Source organism: Phasianus colchicus, chromosome 1 (assembly GCF_987193195.1).
Source record: "Phasianus colchicus chromosome 1, bPhaCol1.hap1.1, whole genome shotgun sequence".
NCBI classification, from domain to species: Eukaryota; Metazoa; Chordata; class Aves; order Galliformes; family Phasianidae; genus Phasianus; species Phasianus colchicus.
In genome coordinates, this window is record NC_143436.1 from 42,326,966 (window position 1) to 42,349,033 (window position 22,068).

At 37.1% G+C, this 22,068-nt stretch overlaps 1 protein-coding gene across 1 annotated transcript in view; it reads right to left on the minus strand.

Moving 5' to 3' along the window:
• Nucleotides 1-12,812, minus strand: part of SLC6A15 (solute carrier family 6 member 15) — a 33,046-nt gene extending 20,234 nt beyond the window's left edge. The window contains exons 1-2 of the mRNA XM_031589646.2: nt 12,593-12,812; nt 2,328-2,804 (exon numbers count right to left, since the gene is read on the minus strand). Of these exons, the coding sequence (XP_031445506.1) occupies nt 2,328-2,616 (289 nt within the window). The 5' untranslated portion in view covers nt 2,617-2,804; nt 12,593-12,812. The remainder of the gene's footprint in view (nt 1-2,327; nt 2,805-12,592) is intronic.
• Nucleotides 12,813-22,068: the final 9,256 nt, after the last annotated feature.

A 22,068-nucleotide genomic window follows, 5' to 3' on the forward strand; every position in this document is an offset into this window, starting at 1 on the left:
CACTCTGACTATAATTAAATATTGAAAGACAAAGACCCGTGCCAGTGTCTAAAAAACTATAAGTTGTTATCATCCTGTTAATTATTTTTCTTCTATTCACATTGGCTATATCCCCAGATGACTTAAAACATTGTGAATTCCTTGATATTTTGCTAGTTTTCACCAGCACGTGATATGGTCTACCCTGAGTAGTTAATTTTCTATCAGAAATATTACAAAATTTGTTTTGTTACTTATTGTCTTTTGCTCCAAGTGCAACATGAATTAAAAGACAGAATTGTAGCTAAATTGCCATATAATTTTGTTTTACTTTCTAACTTGACATTTATTCCTGAAATGAAGTTTTTATACAGAAACGGTGTATATCTGAAAAAACACACATTTTTTCTCATATAGCAATAAATAAGTTGTATAGTGTAAAAATGGTTAATATAAAAAACTTTTAATTTAGTTTGAGTATACTCATTTCTGATGCAAATTACCTTTGTGAGTCACTGAGGAATAATCAGCTTTTTAATCTGTAGGCCACAATAGAGGAGATCGGGTTTTTTCCACCAGGGAGAAGGTGGATCTCTACTGAGGATAGTGAAGGAGTCAAAGATCTATAATCAGGTCCTTCTGAACACCCTTACTCACTGATCCTAAAACTCCTTTGAGTGCTTCCTCATTCTAAGCCAAGTAAATGCATACCACTAAAGCCTCAAATTCTCTTAATACTTGCTGTGTTACAGCTACATCCCTTGTTACGTTGAAGTCCATTACAGCTGCATACTAGCTTATTTGATCCCCTCTTACAATAAACATTTTCTGGGAGAGACCAAAGAGTGAAAGCCAAGGAAGCCTTAGCTCTAATCACCACTTGCTTTCCTCTGTCTTGCAAAATTAGCAACCAAGCTAAATTCATAATTTCAAACTGTTGCAATGCATTAGTCTTGAGCTACATTTTGATTGATCATTACAATGAAATTATCTAGAATATAAACATTTTAATAACAACAACTTCAACTAGTATCAGTTTGCTCTAGAATTATTTAATAGAAGTATTAATTTTTCAACTAATAGTGATTCATGACTGATTCTAAATTATCTAGTAAGCTAGATGACATTGCGTTTCATTGAAAATCTGTGTCGGTTTTTTTTTGTTGTTGTTTGAGAAACTACATACAACTTCTGTTTTCTCAGTTAACATCATAGTTACAGATGAAGAAAATTTTATCTTCCATACAGACTATATGACTTTCTCTCCAGAATAAAGAAAAGAAAGTTGAAAAAAAAATGTGAAAAGAAATTATTGCACTAAGCAAATATGAAAGAATTTACACTTTATCCTGGAGATGGAAGATGTGAAAGTAGAAATCTCCCATTTTAGCTTTTAAACTGAATAAGAGAAAATGGAGAATTATATGCTGATTAAGTTAAATTTTCTCTTTCTCATTTGCATCAGTTTTGCTATTCAACCTTTGGAATCCAGTATGAATTAAATGTTATTCTTCATTTTCTGTTCTATATTATGGATTCAGTTTTTGTATCATAAAAACTACATTTTGTTTCAAATTCAGCTAACTAGCTATGATAGAATGAACGTAGTATAACAGACTATAACGTAGTATAGCAGACTACAGTACAGAATAGGACAAAATACCTCTCGCTAGAGGCCAGAGGAAGGCCTCTAGCCACCTACTTTCTTCTGTACTCAAGACTATAAATGAACATCTAATAAATAATGTTTTAAGTGAAAGGTAAAATATTTAGGAAAATAGAACTATGTAACAGCATAAAACAAATACACTTCATTAATGTAAATTTTATGATGCAAATTAATCATTATCAGTTTAAAAAAAAATTTCACTTGCTAATTTACAGGAAGTAAATAAAGAACTAGGAGCTAAAGGTAATCAAAAAGCAAAGCTCTGAAGCTAAATAGTAAAGACCGAATACTGCTTTGGTCTTTAAAGTGGAAGTAGATTTAATGCTTTGATTTATCCTCCAAGTACTATAAAGAACACTTTAGCACAATGATAACCAGGTCCTAAATAATGCATCACTTCCAGAAAGACCTCACACGGTTTTGGTGAACCAATAGGAAAGTCCCAAGAGCTGTAAGACACTTTCTGCCTCAAAATAAGAAAATGGAATCTTATAATTATCTGCTACTTACTTTAGCAGATTTGTCTCACTAAATAAAGAGAACATGGATTTTTCCTCAAAAGGTCTGGTAGAAATTAAAAGAAAAATCTAACATGCTGCAGTAGGTATTACTGTATCCATGCTAACCTTAATCTTAAAGGTTAGCTTCATCATTTAGCTACCACTATAACAGAACTTACCTCCACCATTTTTCTGACACAGATATGGGAATCGCCACACATTCCCTAATCCTACCGAAAATCCAACTTGTGCCAGAATATACTGGAGTTTGCTATTCCAAGCAGGTCTTTCATCTTCCACATCTGAGCCTTCTTCAACATCCACATCTTTTTCTTCCTGATCACCAACCATCAGCTCACTCTTCTTAAAGGCATCATCTGAAGAGTCTTCATTAGAGAGAAGGTCCTTAACTGACTCAATGACCTCGTCATCTAGGTCTCTTTTCACTACCTTGCTGTTTTTAGGCATTTGTAATATGAGAAAAATACAGAAGTCAAGTTCAGCTGTGACAGATGGAGACGTGCCAAAGAAAGCTCTCCCTCTGCTGGGCAAAAAAATTTGCAGAAATAGAATAAAGATGCTGCCTGAGTCCTTGATAGCAGAGAATCAAAAGTAAGGACTTCTTTGTTTCTGAATGTTTGTTCTACTGAAAGTATCTGTAGAGAAAAAAAAAAAAAAAGAAAGAAAGAAAAAAAAAAAAGAATATTATTATACAATGCAGAACTTAATTAAGTAATTGTATGCTCTGGTTTATCCAATTTCCCTTATCTGCAAGGTCTGAGAAAAAAAAAAAAAAAGATAAGAGATATTAAATTGCTGTAACATTGTTGGACATAAATTCATGTTTTGGTCCTAAGTTTTCATATAAAATGCATTTCATTCACTTGCTGAGAGGTTTGTTTTTTTTTTTAATTACTATTATTTTTTCATCTGTTTCCTAAAGACTGATAGGCCAATTGCTTGTATTTCAATCTGGAAGTATTATCAGATTCTTCTTACTAGACATAACAGGGCATGCACTTTGCATACAATTTAGAAGACCAGCTCCATTCTTTCCTGGCTTAGAAGCTCTACTGGAACTGTTGAGTTTATTAAAAAAAGAATTTAAGCAAAGTAGATTAATGTTTGGGGACCATTTCTGAAAGTCATACAGCAATTAAGATGTTGATGTACAGAACAAACTCAGCACTTCAAAAGCAAGGGAGACTTATTTATTCTTCATCTAGAAATACATAACCACAATCATATTTTCAAAGGAAAGAGCTTCATTTCTTCTGAACTTTAATATTTTAGATACTTTCTTAGAAAAAAAGGAAGTAACTAAACATATATAAAACATTTGAGAAGCTGTTACCAAGCCAATTGAAAAAGCCTATTGTTTCAAAAGTGCATGTACAGAGAATAACAGAAACAAAAAACCTGCAGTTAAATATATGCTTTTCTTTAACACAATGAATCATTTATAAGGACTGATGGACTTCCTTGCAGCTGCCATGCTGAAGGCAGGAATTTAGGTAGGAATTTTTTTTCAAGAAATTCAGAAATTCTCTTCTATTCACATGGGACAAAACTGATATGTACAAAACCATCTGCACAATTAAGAGTCTTAAAAAGGATTTAGATTATGTGTTAAGCTTCTTGAAAATCCTAAAGCAGGACTAGATTTCCACACAGTCTAATCAAAACTCCTGACTGATGAGAATCAGACATTCCTAGAGGATACATGCAAACTTTCTGATTTTGCATATGAACTTGTTACAATATCTGGTCCATAAGATGTGTGGAATATACTGTGTGGAAATCACATAGAGCTGAGAACTGTTCATACTATTACTGGACTGACAGTACAATAATTGAGACCTCAAGACTTCAGTGCCTAGTGACAAGTCACAAAGAAAGAAGATAAGCCACTGGAATGCAGCCCACAGCTTATCCAGCATACGCTCACAAAAACAGCACTAAAACCTCTGTGAACACAAAAGCTATTATCAGCCTTGGGTCTGATAGGATAATTAACTTTTTGATAGTTTCCTAGGATTTTGAAGCTGAACTTCGCTCCAGTTGCCTACTGAACTCCATTGTAATCTCCTTTCATTCATTCCCTAGAATCTTGTCACTGTCTTCTCACCTTTCCTCTCCCTCTGTCACTACTTCTTCTCACCAACTTCACCTATGAGCATACATCCCACACTTCTCAAGCACAGTCGAGCTGGTTTGTGATCTGATTCACAGCTCACCACTGATGCTGAAAGGGTTCAAGGTCCTATAAATCTTCCTTCTAACATGTGGTGGACCTAGTAGCAGGCTTTGTTTTGTCTCTGAAACTAGCTCTTCAAAATAAATAAGTGTAAGAGTAGGAGAGTACAGAACAGTGTAACGGGGAAAGCAACTTTATCTATTTCACCTTTTAGGTTGCAAACTCTTCAAAAAACTATGTTATATTCTAGTCAATCTTCAGCAGCTGTAGCTGTGACTGACGTTTAGGTAGACACAGAATGCAAACACCAACAATACAACAATTGAAGCATTTATCCTAATTGAGCTTTGGGATTACAAACCACATTATCTGTTACTTCAACTGCTACTTCTATTCACTTTCCAAACTTTTCCTTTCTTTTCATTGATGTAAATTAATGCAGCTTCTCAGTTCCATTAATTAGTAACAACATTGGGCAGTAAAAAGTTAAAATGAAACAATTTTATCTCTGTTCTTTATATAAAAGTTGCATAAGTAAATCTACATCAAAATTTGTCTGTATGTCCAAAATGCTTTTTGAATTGTAAGAAACAGCCATTTATCAGTACTTATTAAAATATTTTAGAAGGTCACATCTATACAAGTACTTTAGATATAATAACTTGCAGGGTAGCAGTATGATTTATCTGCTGCTCTCCCAGATGAGTCAATGCCAACAGAAATTGCATCATTCTGCCTGTCTTCTCATGCATTAAACACTGCATTGCTACACTTCAAAATACACTGGGCCTGATATTGTTATCCCTAGCACAATATCATATTAAGTCCCCTTTCATTAACCTTCCATTAAGCAAGCTGTTATCAATAGTAATATCATAGTACAGGTTTGCAATATCTGAGAAAATGCTGGAGGCGTGCTTAGCAGGCTGGTGGGACAATGTTCATTTTCAACAGCACTGGTTTGCTAACTGAATGTGTATCACCAGCTAGACCTCATCAGAGAGTACACTGCTAAAGTCCTTCAGGATACATCATAAATCCACAGCTGGATTCAGACTTTGCAACTTGTTTTCTGTACTAAAAGTTTACACTGAACCAAATGCAGTCCTACCTCAGCAGACACTACCATCAGGTGCACTTTGTTAAAATGTGGTCTCAGTTGATTTGTTCAAGGGTCTGATGTTGTGCTGGGCCCTCTCAGAACACACTCCAAGAGACTGCACAAAATCCTCTTTCTCTGATCAACCTGCATAGAAAGTAAGCTCCAAACTACTCAGCCCAAGCAGAGTACAGATATGAATGTTCCCATGCCGAATGAGAAGACAACTGGTAAAAATCACGCACTGGCAGAGCTGGATAATTAAGAATCACTGAATAAACTTCATTTTGTACAATACAATTCCTACCTATAAAATACTATTTCAGGTTCCCAATAACTTGGCTCTTGTCAAGTACAGAGCTGGAGTTCTTGATTATGATCAAGACATAATTAAGAAACGTAAAGACAAATTCTGTTAAACTGCTCTTTCAATTCCACTTTAGCTATCCTCTATATAGATTTGTATAAATAATAAAGCATTACAGACTGTTTCCTCTAAGTATCTCCAAAGTACTCTCCCAAGATAAATAAAACGACCACATTTACCAACAAACTACAGAATTTGATATCAGACTCAGGCATTACTGTCATCATTTTAAGCTCTAAGTCTTAAATCTTGCCATGTATGGTAAAATATTACCATACAACACCATTATCAGCACAGCGGATTTAAAAGTAAAATATCAAAAATACAACACAACTTAGCTACTTAAATTAAATTAATAGCTATTAAAGCTATTTTTGTGGGGGGGGGGGTTGTGTGTGTTTGTTGTTGTTGTTTTTCCTATTTCAGATCTACCTCATGGAATTAGATAGCTGATTTCATTCTTGTTTCTGAGCAGTATAACTCATCCTTTCTGTAATATAACTGATGTCATGCATCAAATGAAGACACTAAAAGAAACTTTTTATCATACGTACTGGAGAACATCATCTTTCTCTGGACTTTTCCACAACTTAAAGCAGCAAAGAATGTAAAATACCACTTCAAAAAACTAAAGCTGATCTTAAATTGACCTGACAATTGCCTCTACTGTTTGAGGGAATTTAACAGAACAGAAATTGCTGAAGATTACCACGGTTCAAAAATCTGAGTTGGCATAAACAAAGTTTTTGGAAATAAGTTGCCAAAACAACTTAACTAGATATTTAACATGTCTTATTAGTATTGGCCTTGATATGATAAAATTTATACTTCTTTCTGGTACTGAAAGATAAAAGGACTTTTCTGCCACATCAAGAAAACTGCAGAACCAAGCTTTCCTTCTAATTTTATTATTTTCCTTCATGGAAAAAGAATCAAGACTTAACACACCAGCATGCAGAGGGAAAGCAACTGATTAAAATGCCATATTATTAGCAGATTAAGCAACAATGATCCCTTGCAATACAAAATTCAGACCCAAATTAGCTCCTTAGCAGATCTGAGCTCTCTATACAACTTTTAATTCAGGTTCAAATCCAAATTTTATTATGCTGGCTCAAGGAGATAAGAAAGGCAGTCTCAGCTGACCAAACTGCAGGCATTTGCAATAGGACTTGAGACAAGTTTGTCAGCTAAAGCACAAACGACCCATTCAGAAACATCTTGCTTCATAACATTTTCTCCTAATATTCCTTAAATGTACTCTCTAGTAAAGGAACTGTAGTAGGGTTAGCTGTAATCAAAATATAGCAACTTAGTAGATTTATCTACACTCAGATTTTAACAAATGACAAAATAATCCTCAAATGCACTTTGATAAAAAATGGTTTCAATCTTTGTCTAAGCTAGAAGAAGGAAAAAAAGTGTCTGTACTTCATAAAGGAATATCAAGAAAGCTCATACAAACTAATTTTTAGAAGATATACTATGCTGCTGTAACATCATAAAAGTTTATGAAAGGAAATAATGGATACCTTTTTAAGTTCTGTGTTTGCCATTAAAGGCAGGGAGAAAAATATTAATGCTCATTTCTTCAGAGTTCATTGATCTTCTCTCATGAAGCAGTCAACATACAAACATGCTAACCTAGGGGTAGCAAAAGGCAATATAGAGCTGCAACAAGTTCGTGTTACTTTAATCTCTGATTTGAGTGTAGATTGTGAGAGCGCAGTGCACCAGCTAAGTCACAAAAGCTTAGCAAAACTGCCTCTCCACCCTGACCATCATGATTCAGCAGAAGACACAGAACAGAAAGTCAGGATTTTCACCACAGCAGAAATTCAGAAAACATCTTGACTGAAACATCAAATTTAATGGATGAGAACTACACACAAAAGTGATGAAGATGAAACACACAAAATGCACCTTAAATATGAAGTCTACAACCAATACAGAAAATGAAAGACTACGTTTTAGGAGCTAAAGACTACTGTGAGTCCACAATAAGGAATCGGATAACTGGTGCCAACAGGATGGGGGGAATAGCTGATGATAATATTTAAGTGACGGAAAAAGAATACTACAGGAACAAAGTAGGTTTTGTTGGAGTACTGAACTCATGAAGAATGGTTATTGCTGGAGAATCTGTGAACAGATAATTATTTCAGCAAGAGTTACATCAGGTTACAATATGCACTTAGCAAACTGAATCGGTGTTGCAATGCAGCATTGTGACTTCTGCATCACAGTCTTTTTGCCTAGTCAAGTCCATTTTATCTATCCGCTCCAGAAGTCATTATTCTGCTCTTCAGTATGAATTACATGATCTAAAACTTTGCCCTAGCTGGTTTAATGCAGCTTGTTAGCAATAGATACAGACCCAAAGGCTATCTAACTCAATCACAATGAAAGATTATATTCTGTGGAATGAAACTTACATTTATCTGCATTCTTTAGTGATTCTGAGGCATGCTAGTGTACATTACACTTTTATTTTTTGTTTCTGGCGTCCATACAGTTAAATCATTTAGACTATAGCAGAAGTATTTAAACACATAAGATTAAATTCAGACCTGATGTAAGTCTGGGTAGTTACAGACTTCAGTGACACTGTGTCTGCTTAGTATCACTGGGAAATTTGTTCTCAGTTCCTACAAAATGTCCTCCCATTTGTATATCAAGAATTCACCAGCAATTTCCTTTCCAGACTAGTCTCCTCCAGTTACTGGAAAATGTTTTCTACAGTCAGAAGAAAAATACAGTATCTTAACAGGAAAAGTAAGATTTCCTTCTCAGAATTATTCAATTTCATAAGCATCACTGAATGAAGAGAAATATCTGAGACAGAAGGTTACAACCTAGACCTCTTGAACATCATTTTTTTCTTTACATTGCTTGCAATCTCTGAACTTTATTGGTCCTACAGTAGTTTATCACCAGCTTTCATAGGTTTCTCAGTATTTTCTTCTCAGAAATCAACCTTATTGCAATACTTAACAGAATTGCAGGGCATGCTCTCTGTAATTTCCTATTCAGATGGAGAAAACTATCACTTATCCTGATAGGTTTATTGAAATATCAAATGTAGTAGCTACCACTCTTCTGGCTGAAGTTGCATGAAGTAATGCTAGCAATTCTGAAGGTACTGACTGTTAACTGGTAAGCTATGATAGTCATAACTGTTGGCAATGCGAAACAAAATCTCCATTTTCTAAATTAACCATATAAGCCACAACACAACCATGATTTTTATAAAATCTTATTACACACTTCTGAGATGGGAGAGGAAATGAAAATATCTTAAATAATTAATTCAATAACTGAAGTTATTTAAGTTACAAAAATCAAGTATTGAAAGTTAGACATTTTGCCTTCTGTGCATCTGAATGGATCAATAAGTAAAGCAAGCTGTCCCTGGGAAAAAAAAAAAAAAAAAAAAAAAAACCACCACTATTACTTCTCTGCCTGCTTTCTATACATAAGCTATATATACATATGTGTGTATATATACATATATATACATCTGTATATATGTATACAGATATGTATACATGTGTATATATATACATATATGTGTGTATATGAACATATATGTGTATATATATGTAAACTGTGTGTTATCAGAAATGCTGCTTATCCTCAAAACAGAATGTTTTATTTAATGATATAAATCATGCTTTCAAATTAAGTTAGAGTAAATTCCTGAATTTAAAAATAAGATATTTAATCTCAATTCCATTACAGAAAATCCAAAACTATGAAGTCCCTATTCCAATTTCTCATCCCTTCTCCATTTTAGCATAAGAGTATGCTGAATCATTAGCATTGCAGTATACATTTCTGGCACTTGAAATAGTAATATCATTTGACAGCAGCAAAAGTCAGTTTTCCCAAAGTAGGAAAAAAAGACCACTGGCACTATGAACTAGATTAAAGGCCTTGCTGTACACAGCACTATACAGCCTTGTTCTTTTCTCTTTTCCATATAGCAAATAAGGAACTGCTAGTTGCAACGTGAAGAATAAGAACAAAGAGCTCTGTTTCAATTCAGGGTTCTGGGAAGCTCAGCCCAATTATTCTCATTCCCTAAAAACTCTTCTAACAGTTACCATTGTTATTTCATCCTATTTTGTATGGACTTGTCAGATTTTGAGTATCCAGCTGTTTGAAAGAATAATGTTCAGTTATCATTATTCACTGATATGTTTTCCTAGAACATTTCCTGAGTAATAATGGCATAGCTACTCCAAGAAAAAGAGAGTTGCTAAAGTTTTGGGATGCCACCTGCTGATATGTCAAAGTTCTTTTGCAACAAATGGAAAATTTAGAGGTCATACAGAATAGCTGCTTCTAATATTATCATTGTTCTCTTTTACAACCTTTTGTATGCTGATATATACAGTTTACGAGTAAGCTGTTCTTCCAAAAAAATTCAATAGATATCCTATATTTTGGAGCAAGAGCTTTATTCCTCGATGTAAATGGAAAAGTGCAGTGGAAAATAGTGGGGACATAGGTGTGCACACATAAATCTGTGGATGTTCTTTGTTGTGCACCAGAGGTTTGCAGAAGTTCTGTCTTCCTGAGAAAATTTCTACCACAAACACTTCCCTAGAGTTTTAATTCCATACCACCCTCCCACAGCAACTACCCCAATGCACATTAGCAAAGTAATTTATACCAAAAGGATTAGCTTTAATTAGTAGATTGCATGTTTCTTGCTATTATCTCCCAAATATATTTCTGAATAACCTGAGATTTTTTTTTCCTTTTCTGATAAATTCAACTTTTTAAAAATTTTGTGTATACAGGCTTTTGCAATGTACAGCAGAGAAAAGGCAGAGAAAAGAGTTGATGGATCGTTCAGACTATATGATCCTCATCTGCACTACTACTTTTTTGTTTGCTTGCCTCAAAGAAAAAAAAAAAAAAAAAAACCTGTAAGAATGACAAGACACTAGAGGTCAACAGGAATCAGCTTAGCCCTCAAAAGCAGTTTCAACGTGGTTTAGCAGATTTACTTCTTCAATTTCTGAATTGGTGAAACATCTAAATAGCAATTAAATGGCTTAGGTTTTCACCCATAGATTAAAACCAAGGGAATTCTTTATTCTTGAATCTGAAGTGCCTAACTGAGCCCGAATGAAATTTTGGATATGCAGCAAATGCAGACTCATGCTGTAATTCTAACGTTGTCTTAATAAGGTCTCTGTGTAAAGCACAATCTTATTATCCAAGAAAAAAAAATAATCTACCTACATATTTGGTAAAGTTTCCTTTTTAATAAGATATTGATGATGTATATATGAGAAACACAATGCTAAATAGGAAAGAAAAAAAAAAAATAAAGGGAATATTGTCATCATTTTCTATTGAATGGAGAAGGCAGAATAATAGATGGATAATATATCCAGTGCATATGAACATTACATCAGATAACTCATGAAATTTTTATTTTCTTCATTTATACTCTTCTTTGGAATGGAGAGGAGAGATCTGGATTTCCATGCTATAGCATGTAACAGTGCCATATTCACAGTGCCTTACTGATCAAAAATAATTAAGTGTCTCTTAGAAATCAATACTATGGCAGCGAGCTTGATACACAGCAATATCACAAAGACAGAATAAAATGGCTGATAAGGACAAAGTCTTGACTACAGTATCTTTTAAAAATAAAACAAAGCGCAAATTACTGAAATGGAGTAAATTCCATTGCAAGCTCTCAACTGGCAAATGAGCGTGACAGCACAGGCATCGCATTTACTTCCACAACAAAAGCAAAGCATTGCAATGAAATTGCAGTTTACCCTAATGCAAACGTGGGCATGGAAAAATTGAAAGGTTTATTAAGAAAACAGATGAGATTTTAAAACTTGGATGAGAAGTGCAGACATCAATCTGCCACTCTGTGGATATTGCAGAGGGCTGCAGTCATTACAAGCCCCAACACAATATACCTTCCAGACGCATGGGGGTTGAGAAAAGGTCCTCATTACCATACCCACCCAAACATGGCTGACACCGGGGCGCGCCGGTCCTGCGCCTGCCGTGCTGCTCCGGCCACCGCGGCCGAGGGATGCGGGCAGCGCTAGGAGGTTCCGCGCCGCTCTCTGCGGGCGACGCCCGATGCTCAGTGACAGCAGCGCTGTGCAGCCAGGCCTGAGCCCTCTCCGCCCGGCTCCTGCAGCGTAAGAGGCTGCGGAGCGGACAAGGAGGGGATGGGTGCGACTGGCACATCTGCCCCGCATCTGCCGGAGCCCGGCGGTAGCCACTCGCGGAACGCAGCGGACCCTGCCATGCATCCGCCCTCGCATCTCTTCTGCTACTGAAACTCGCGCTGGAGGTGGTGTATACGTCACATGCGGGTGATGAAGGAATGAATGAATTTTTTTTTTTGTCACTCGTGGTAGGAAAAGAACGTATATCCCCCGCCAAAGAAAAAAAAAAAAAAAAAAAAAAAAAAAAAGAAAGAAAGAAAAGAAAAGAAAAAGGAAAAGAAAAAAAAGAAAGAAAGAAAAAGCGCACCGTACATCCGTGCAACCCACCGCTGAGTTCAAACACATGCGGGCGCCCGCTATTGTCTCCGGAGGGGCCGGCTCTCTGCTCGCGGGGCCGCAGGAAAGCGGGCATCGAGAGCAGGGCACCCCGCTCCGCTCCCCGCTCCCCGCCCGGCGGCACAGACTCGGGACGGGCGCGACCGACACTCCCGCTGCCCTCCGTCGCACCGGCCGCGGGCGCGGCTCCGCGAGGCCCCTACGCCCTCCGGGCACCGCCGCCTTACCTCCTCCGCCCGCCGGCAGCGGGAAGGAGCCGGGTGCCCGCGCGGGGCAGCGAGAGGGACTACGCGAGCGTGGAGCTCAGCGGCGGGCAGCCGGCGACGACACGCACACGTGCCCAGCCCTGGCTGCGGCGGCGACGTTTAAAGACAGACATAAAAGCGGCGGGGGGAGAGGAAGGGGGAGGGCGGTGGCGGGCCGGGGGAGCCGCACCTCCTGACGCAGGAGGAGCCCCCCCCCTCCACGGCCTGCAGCAGCATCTCCTGAGCCGGAGGCGGGCGGGCAGGGAGGAGGGCGGAAAGGGGCGGAGGAGAAAGGAGACGCCCCCCACCTACCCGCCCGCTTGCCGGCTCCGCCGGGGCCTACTAGCAGCTGTGGGCCCATGTGCATCATGCATGGGCAAGGGGCACGGGCCGGGAGGGGACTCCCGGTTGGCTGTGCAGAAGAGTGAGGGGTGCAGACCTGAGGAAAGAGCGGGCGGCCAGAAAAAGGACGGCGGCAGAATAGCCACGTTGGGTCCATCTCGGGATGCACGCTGCAGAAGGGACGGGGGTCAATGTGAGGAGCACAGATAGCACCAACCAGCGCTGGCGGTGGTGGTGCAGATGTCTTGTAGCCTTTGCTTTCATCACTGCCACAAACCATATGGGGGTGAAATAGGGATATTTCTCTTTAATCACCCCATAAGCTTCCTGTCACTGTCTGTCCACTGGCCTTGTACTGTTTTGCTTCTTTGCAAACATCCAGCAGTTCTGGTTAGGAGAAAGGCAGATAGTAAGAAAACTGCACACAGCTGGCTTAGGAAGGCAGGTTTGCTTTGCTGAAGATGGACACAATGGAATGGAGAATGAACCTTCTTAGTGTTCGCTGTGAATTAGTGTAACACCAATTGCAACAATTTAATGCATGCTGAAAGGAGTAGAGCTTCCTTACACTGCCGAGTCAAGGAGAGATTTTTCTTCAGTGTTACACAGTCTCCTTAGCTGACTTGAATTTTGCTGAGAAAGTTGTGATGCAAAGTTCTGTTCTTATTTCTGCTTCAAGTAGTTTGTCATTCTGTGGTATATTCCTCATTGTTAGTGGATTTTAATAAGAATTTCCAGAAGCAGTGTTTCAGTTATGTGCAGAAACAGGCCCTATCCATTGAGAGATCAAGGATGGAGCTCTGAGCAAGCTGATCTAGCTGTAGGTATCCATGTTCATTGCAAAGGAGTTGGACCAGATGACCTTTAACACTCCCTTCCAACTCAAACTATTCTATGATCAGATATTGCTTGAAACTCAGTAACAATGAACTTATCTTAAAGATGTTCTAAATGTGAACCAAACTTCTTTATACTAAGCACCAATAAGCAGAAGAATTTACATTTTCTACTTCCACATAACATGAATTAGGCTTTTTTTTCTTCTTTTTTTTTTTTTTTTTTTTTTTGTTAGATTAACCAATGATGTTATCATATGACCATGTAGCTTATTGCCACAGAAAAAGGTCATTCCTGGATCCTTTTGAATTCTGTGTACAGTTAATGATGAGCTCAGATCTGTAATCATATTGTCAATTATCTGATGACTAATTTTCCCCTACTGTGAGAAAGGCATCATTCAATTTCTAATGTCCATCAAACAGATCATCAGTTACTTAGCTTTTCTTTCAGCAATTGCAATTCTGCTAATAACATTTTAATAAGCAAATATAAAGTAATACAAGCATAATCATTCAACAGTGTTTTCCTCTTCAGACTTTCTGCAATCCAACAACTTACACTCTGAATAGATGCGCTGGGGCACTTTTACTGCAGCTCTTGTAAATAGGATACTCTTACTGCAGATCTTGCCATTATCTTTGTCGTCTTCTTATTAAGTTTATTGAAACTTAAAACAACCATCTTCAAAGCTCACACTGATTTAATCTTGAAAAGCAGATATTTCTAGATTTAAAACTAGAAGTGAATGTATATAAGTCACAAAAAATATGACTTGCTGATTTTTTTATTATATATATTTATATTTTTTATTATATATATATATATATATATTGGCCATGTTTTTAAGCACTAGAAGCCATCGATGGACAAAAATATTGTGATTAACCCTTACAATGTTGATAAATTGATACATTGATACATTGTAGGCTAATCTATTATTCTGTAAGGAAAGTGACTACACATGTAGAGAGAATGCTGCATTTGCTGGTCAGACTTGATGCATCTGCTCTGTCTGTGCTGGTGACTCAGGAGATCTGAAGACAGAAACAGTCTGAAGGGGAAGCAAGAAAGGACAGCATAAGAATTTTCCTAAAGTAAAGCTACATTTTTCTGGATGTAAATATGTTTAACATTCTAACTAATGAATAACTGCAGTCTTAATTAATAACATACCGAGTTCTTTAAAAAGCTCTTCTGCCCTGAAGTATTTGTATTCATTACTGTGATAGTATGTCATTCCATAAGAGGTGAAAGTAAAAAATAGCTTTCTTCTAGCTAAGATGAAGTAGACTTGCACATACCAAAATAAGAATAAATATGAGTATACAGCAGTGAATTTGAATGGAAACAGTGTTAGCTGACTGTCATTATTACTGGTTAAAACATCCTTAAAGTTCATTCATGGTCCAGGGCATGAAATTCTAGGGCAGAATGGTTTAGTGGTTTGAACCTGCTCAGACTCTGTAAAATCTGTTGCATGATGGTTCAGTTAAAAATGTCACTTCTTGTTAAATGAGTCTTTTGTATATAGATATAGTTGATAATGTCAGTGCATGTAAATGACACTTCCCCTTTTTTCACATGGGGACTAAATATGAAATCAGATAACACAGCATCTCACACCTTTTTAATCTGTGTTAGTATTGAAATTTAGCTTCAGCTATTCCACTCAGAATATTGCATATTGTAAGCTGCTATACATAAGTAATTATCCACTGTGCCAATCTGCTCCAGCTGTATCATGATGGCTTAAGTCTCTGGGAGACTGCTTTACACCAGTGCTTTATGTTTACAGATTTTAAACTATGACCTGATGCAGAGTAGGAGTGCAGATGCTACACACAAAAAGTCAGGTATGCTGTCAATAGCAATCCTAATGTTTTGTACTTATCAACTTGATTGTTCTGAGGACTGTGTTTCACATGAATACTGATTCTATGCTACTTTCAAACTTTGATAGAAATCAAACAAGAAAATATACTTAGCTTTGTTGGTATAGTTTTTAAATGCCTTTTTTCAATGCCAATGTCAGTTCTAGACAGCATTGTTTCTTAAAGTCTTGTCAGTAACTCAACTGGATGCTGTATTGCAACACCAGTTTTGGACAACTGAATGATTTCTCAGCCTATTAAAACAGATCCAACAGATGGTGGGCACATTTCTGAATACGTTAATGGGAAGTGCTGCAAAGGAGATCTTGGATTTATTGACTAACTTGACTTACCTTTCTTAAAATAAGAGAACGTGATAGAGAAATATCCTAAAATTTAAATCTGATCTGAAGAGTGTGTAACATATAAATTTATGCAACGCAGGCAGCTGGAATTGATGGTGACTTCAGTGTCCAAGCAACCCAGTCCAGCTGCTTGCCTCATTTTAGTGGGGAATAGCATTAGAAATGAAGTCCTAGAAGTTGTGAGCTCTCATACAAGTCTGTCCAGATTAAATGTGCCCTTCTGTCCCCTATGGAGTGAAGTCCAGCTGGCAATCTGTTTCAAGTGGTGTCCCCCCAGGGGTCGGTACTGGGGCCTATCTTGTTTAATATCTTTATTGATGACCTAGACGAGGGGATTGAGTGTACCCTCAGTAAGTTTGCAGATGACACCAAGTTGGGAGGTGGTGTTGATCTGCCTGAGGGTAGGGAGGCCCTTCAGAGGGACTTAGATAAGCTGGATCACTGGGGTGGGGTGAATGGAGTGAGGTTCAACAAGGCCAAGTGCCGGGTCCTGCACTTTGGCCACAACAACCCCCTGTAGTGCTATAGGCTTGGGGACGAGTGGCTGGATGATTGTGAAGAGGAAAGGGACCTGGGAGTGTTGGTTGATTCTCGGCTGAACATGAGCCAACAGTGTGCCCAGGTGGCCAAAAGGGCCAACGGCATCCTGGCCTGCATTAGAAATAGTGGCCAGCAGGAGCAGGGAGGTGATCATCCCCCTGTACTCAGCACTGGTGAGGCCGCACCTCGAGTACTGTATTCAGTTTTGGGCCCCTCACTACAGGAAAGACATTGAGGCCCTGGAGCGTGTCCAGAGAAGGGCGACTAAACTGGTGAGGGGTCTGGAGCACAAGTCTTATGAGGAGTGGCTGAGGGAGCTGGGAGCTGGAGAAGAGGAGGCTCAGGGGAGATCTCATCGTGCTCTACAACTTCCTGAAGGGAGGTTGTGGTGAAGAGGGGTTTGGCCTCTTCTCCCAGGCAACAAACAGGACCTGCGGAAATGGACGCAAGTTGTACCAGAAGAGGTTTAGTTTAGACTTAAGGAAGAACTTTTTCTCTCAGAGAGTGGTCAGGCACTGGAATGGCCTGCCCAGAAAGGAGATGGAGTCACCGTCCTTGGCAGTGTTCAAGAGGCGTCTGGACGAGGAGCTGCAAGATATGGTTTAGTTTGTGGTAGCAGTGGTAGTGTGAAGAAGGTTGGACTAGATGATCTTATAGGTCGTTTCCAACCTTGTGATTCTATGATTCTATTGGAGAAATAAAACATCACAGATAATTCCCAACATGAAACAATACCATCATGTTAAATAATAAAACAGAACACTGGAAAGATATGCAAATCACAGATGCTCATAACACCACAAGATTCATTGCAGGTAAAAAATATACAATCCAAACTATGAAGACTCGTATAAAATCATATTTTAACAGTTATATCTAACACAGTTTATTATGGTACTTGTGAAAATGCGGAAAATGAAGATGTAATTCCAATAATTGGGCCATTCGCTATACCTCTGATAATGTGAAAATATTATCATTATATCTCAGTTGATGGTAGCAACGTAAAGAGCTAGCAAGCACTTAGCCACATCTTTTCTTGAAGATATAACAACAGACATAATAGCTATAAGAATTTATGTCAGAGTATACAAATGAAATTTCAAGACAACAAACTTAAAAACAATGGGGTCGAGTGGGCTGAAAGTGAGGTTAATTAGTTAATAAATCACCCGGCAAACGCACTGCAAGTGAAAAAGTTAAATAGGCTGTGCTAAACATTAGGCATGGTAGGAAAACACTGAAATAGATCCTGAACAAAAATAAAATGTGAACTTCTTTTTAACATATATGTGGGTCTTTCTAAAAGTAATGTCTCCTGTTTATTTCCATGGAAACTACAACGGATACAAAGAGCACAATAAAGCTGTTTGATAGATAAAATTTTCAGCCACAGAACACTATTGTTCAACATAAGCTATGCATTTTCACCAGAGTTGAAGAGCTTGCATGCCATGCTCATAGAAATCTGCACCAGCAGAGATGACCAACTGTCACTGTCATTCTGAAGTGCACCACTCGTTGGCTCACTGTGTTCACATCCACTGTTTGATCTCCATAAACATTCAGTGATGTCTATGGGTGCCATATTTTTCTGTTCATGAATATATGATAAGTCTCAAATGAAGTGATGAAATGGCATAAATGCTTATTTATTATTTTTTTAAAACTTTATTACATAATAACCCTTTAAAGAAAGGTTGTTGTTGTTGTTGTTGTTGTTTTTTTGCTTGTAGAACCACACTATTTTCCATATTTTTAATATTATACTGTAGACTGAGTTCTGAATGTTATTTTTGCTCAACACAGTGAAAAAGTACCTGATACTCGAGATTGTTCCTCACATTTGAGATAGGTAGACTGAAAGATATACTTTCAGTGTGCTTTACTGTATTTTTTTTTCATTTTAAAAAGAGGTAAGTCAGAATGAAATCTTACTGTCACGAAGGTGTATTCTAAAATCTAGGACAGCATGGGCTAAACCCATATTAATTTGGACACTGCTTGAAGAAAAGTGTGATTAAAAATAATCTACAGAGTGTCTGTGTCTGTGTGTCAGGTGTCTGAATGAGACTTCAAGATAAATAAGTTTGAAAATGAATTTTAACATATGACCTCAGGCTACAAGCTGCTGGGCTGAGAAATTCCAATGTATTTCTTAACCTTAGATTTGGCAAGGCCAAACATAAGGCTTCACTCATCTCTGCAATCCTACCAGTCATTACTGCCCACAGAATCTGTCATTCTCTACTTGCAGCATAACAGCTGGGGAGTGAATAGAAAATCCATGTTAGATTTTCTTCATGCCTTTCTCATGCCATTTCATATTTATTTATTTATGGCCAAGGATAGAAATTATTCATCCCTAAATTTATCATGTTCAGTGTTAAAACTACTTAGATTTCACCATCACATCTTGCTGAAAATTGATCCAGAACTTCTCTCTTGTGATTATTGGAGGCCTTCTTTGAACATTCAGTCACAGCCTCTTCATCGTTATTTGTTCGTGTGCCAAACTTTCTTATACAGTTTTCTGTCTCCGCATTTTATGTAAAATAATGTATATGGAGAGCAATACACTGGCAGAGTGTATGAAACTGAGATCTTTTAAAGGAATGATAGATATTATGAAACAACGTTCATGCATTATGTTGAACACATTGGTTATGCACAGAGTGAAGAGATAGTATCTTGGGTCTTAAAAGCAGCAGACATATGATGGCTTACTACAGTGCTGTAAAGTGTTCTTAATGAGCAAATTTATTTCATCTCTGTTTAAAGCTAATAAGTATTTAATGCAGTATACAACATGGATGTACTATATGTTGTTCCTAGTTATACACAGGACCAAGACAAAGATCCACCTGAACATAAGGTCTGTGCCCACCATGGGTAGATCAGAGAGGTTAAAAACAGATATAAGTACAATGCATGTATGATTTCCATATTACAATCCATAACATATTACATATCATATACAATCCATCCATATTACATATCCATAACAAATATGTAATATATTTCAGAAAAAAATTCCTGTGTATCCTTAGTAAACTTATATGAAACTTCCTGCTTTTAATTTCTTTCTTTTCACAATCTTCAAAAGTTGAATATAAATCTGCATATGATTGAAGTCAAATGAGTGGCTTCTGTTTATCCTACTATATGCAGACATATTTGCAACCCTTGAGTTAAATATATTAATTTATTTTAGTTACTAAGAAAAATCTTAAAACTCTTTACTACATGAGCAATGTTTAAAATCATGTATACTACTTTTGGTAGCCAGGGATAGAAATAATGTGGCTTTTTCCTCCCTCAGCTTCTTTCAGCTGCACAGTAATTGAAGAGATATTGTTGAGTTTTGCTCCATTTTATTTATGCTCATTCGCAAAGCTCTCTTTGAATCAAGAATTTCACCATCCATTGTTTGAAGGCTCAAGCAAGCTTGAGCATATAGAATTTTTGCATATTTTATTTAAATAGATTCTGCACTTCCTCATAGTAAAAGTCCACAAGTTTTCCTAGAATTTTCCCTAATTTACCACTGGCTCCTCTAAAACCAGGAATGTTAGTCACAGAATTACTTAACCATTCTATTTACTATCATGAAACAGGTAATGATGACTCAACCTGATTTTCTGTAACTCTTCCTGATTTTTTTCCTTTTTGACTTCACTACTCCCCAGAACAAGGTAATATAGCATCAATTATTTTTGCTACTTTTATTTTGTAATTAAAGAAGTGTCCGCTCAGGAAATATTGTTATCATTGTTATCGCTAGTAATATTTCCTCCCCAAACTAGCTGCAGTTTCAGTCTCTATGAAATAGGCTTCTGTAATATTTATTTTGTCAGTAATATTAATTTCTTCATATCATTATCCCATGTTTAGGGTTATTAGACATTATTATAGAAACAAAAAAACTCTTCACTGTCCCTTAAACGCCTCTGAATTCTTCCCCAGATGTGGTTTTAACCAAAAATACATTATACTTATGCTCACTTTTCATTAAGGATTTCAGCAGCATCTTCCAGAATGCTGTATATCATCTTTAACTTTGTCTCTACTCCATATCTTACACCAGCAGTTCTAAGTCTCTCATTTTACTTTCAAAAATCTTTGCATTAATTTAAAGACATTATTTTCTCTGATGTTTAGCCAGCTTTCTAGCTGAATTAGGTAATCTCTTAACTTTCTGACTTCTACTCTTGCCACTGTTCTACTGTCATCACTGTTCATATTTTCTTTCTGCTAGAATACTACTATTTATTTTCTATATCCTTTTACACTCTATTTATTAAATTTTCTCTTCTTTACTAACTGTAAGCAGAATAAGTATCTGAGACTCTTCCACCCCCACTCTGTGGAATCAGCTTTGTTCTTGGATACCTGGGCTTACTTGCAGACTTGGAATTGACTTCATCTGTTGGGAAGAGTACTTTCCCTGGAAATACCTCCCATTTAAAGGCTTCAGGCCTCATAATCTAGATCTGGATTTCCAAAAATCTGCATCTGCAGGTTTTATAACTCCAAATACTGATTTAAATACTAAAAGCAAGGCTAGCTGGAATCTGCTAAAACTCTACTTGTGATCACATTTCTGCTGTAAGAACTGCTGGGCTGGCAGACCTCTTGAGTTTATTGACTTTCCACTCTCATAAATATTTTCCAGATCTGCTATTTATCCATGTTTTTCAGGAAGTTGTTTGGCCAGATGGGAGGAAGGGACAGTGTTATTTCCCTGTTTGAATCCTTTTCAGTCTACAGCTGGTATCTTAAATCTTTGTTGTGTCTGAATTTACTTGATGGGCAGGCCTCCTTATACATCTTCATTTGGAATTTCTAACCGCAAAGACCTGACTCTTGATGTAGTGATTCTTTCCCATCTGGTCTCTTCCTGTCTACTGATCATTCTGCCTTGTAGGCATTCTCACGTTTCTTAGCATATCATCCTGTCTTTTCATCTGATTCTGGACTGTCTGTCCTCTTCCTTAGATGATTTTACTACTGAGATGAGCTGAGCTGCCCTCCTAAATATATACATACCTACATATATATATATAAGGGATAAATATATATTTACACACTTATATTTTTAAATCATTTTTCTATCTTTTGAACAAATATTTTGAACTTGTCTTTCAGTATGCCTGTAATTCAAATAATGTTAATCACACTGTTTGTGCTGAAACTCTCAGTAATAAAATACTGATTTATGTCATAGGAATTAATAGTTTTGAGACAAATAATGTCAACATCAGTACATTTAATCAAAAATGAACTGTATACATTTAGTAAATCCATATTAAAAGAATTTATGAAGAACATAGATTAAAAAATGATAATAATGGCATCTTATACCGCTAGACAATGTAAAAATGCAGATTTAAAAATAACAGGCTATAGAAAGATCAGCTGTGTAAATTATTCTGGCTTCTACATATCATTTTGCTTTATATTTATATTTATTGTATTTATGAATATCATACAATGATTA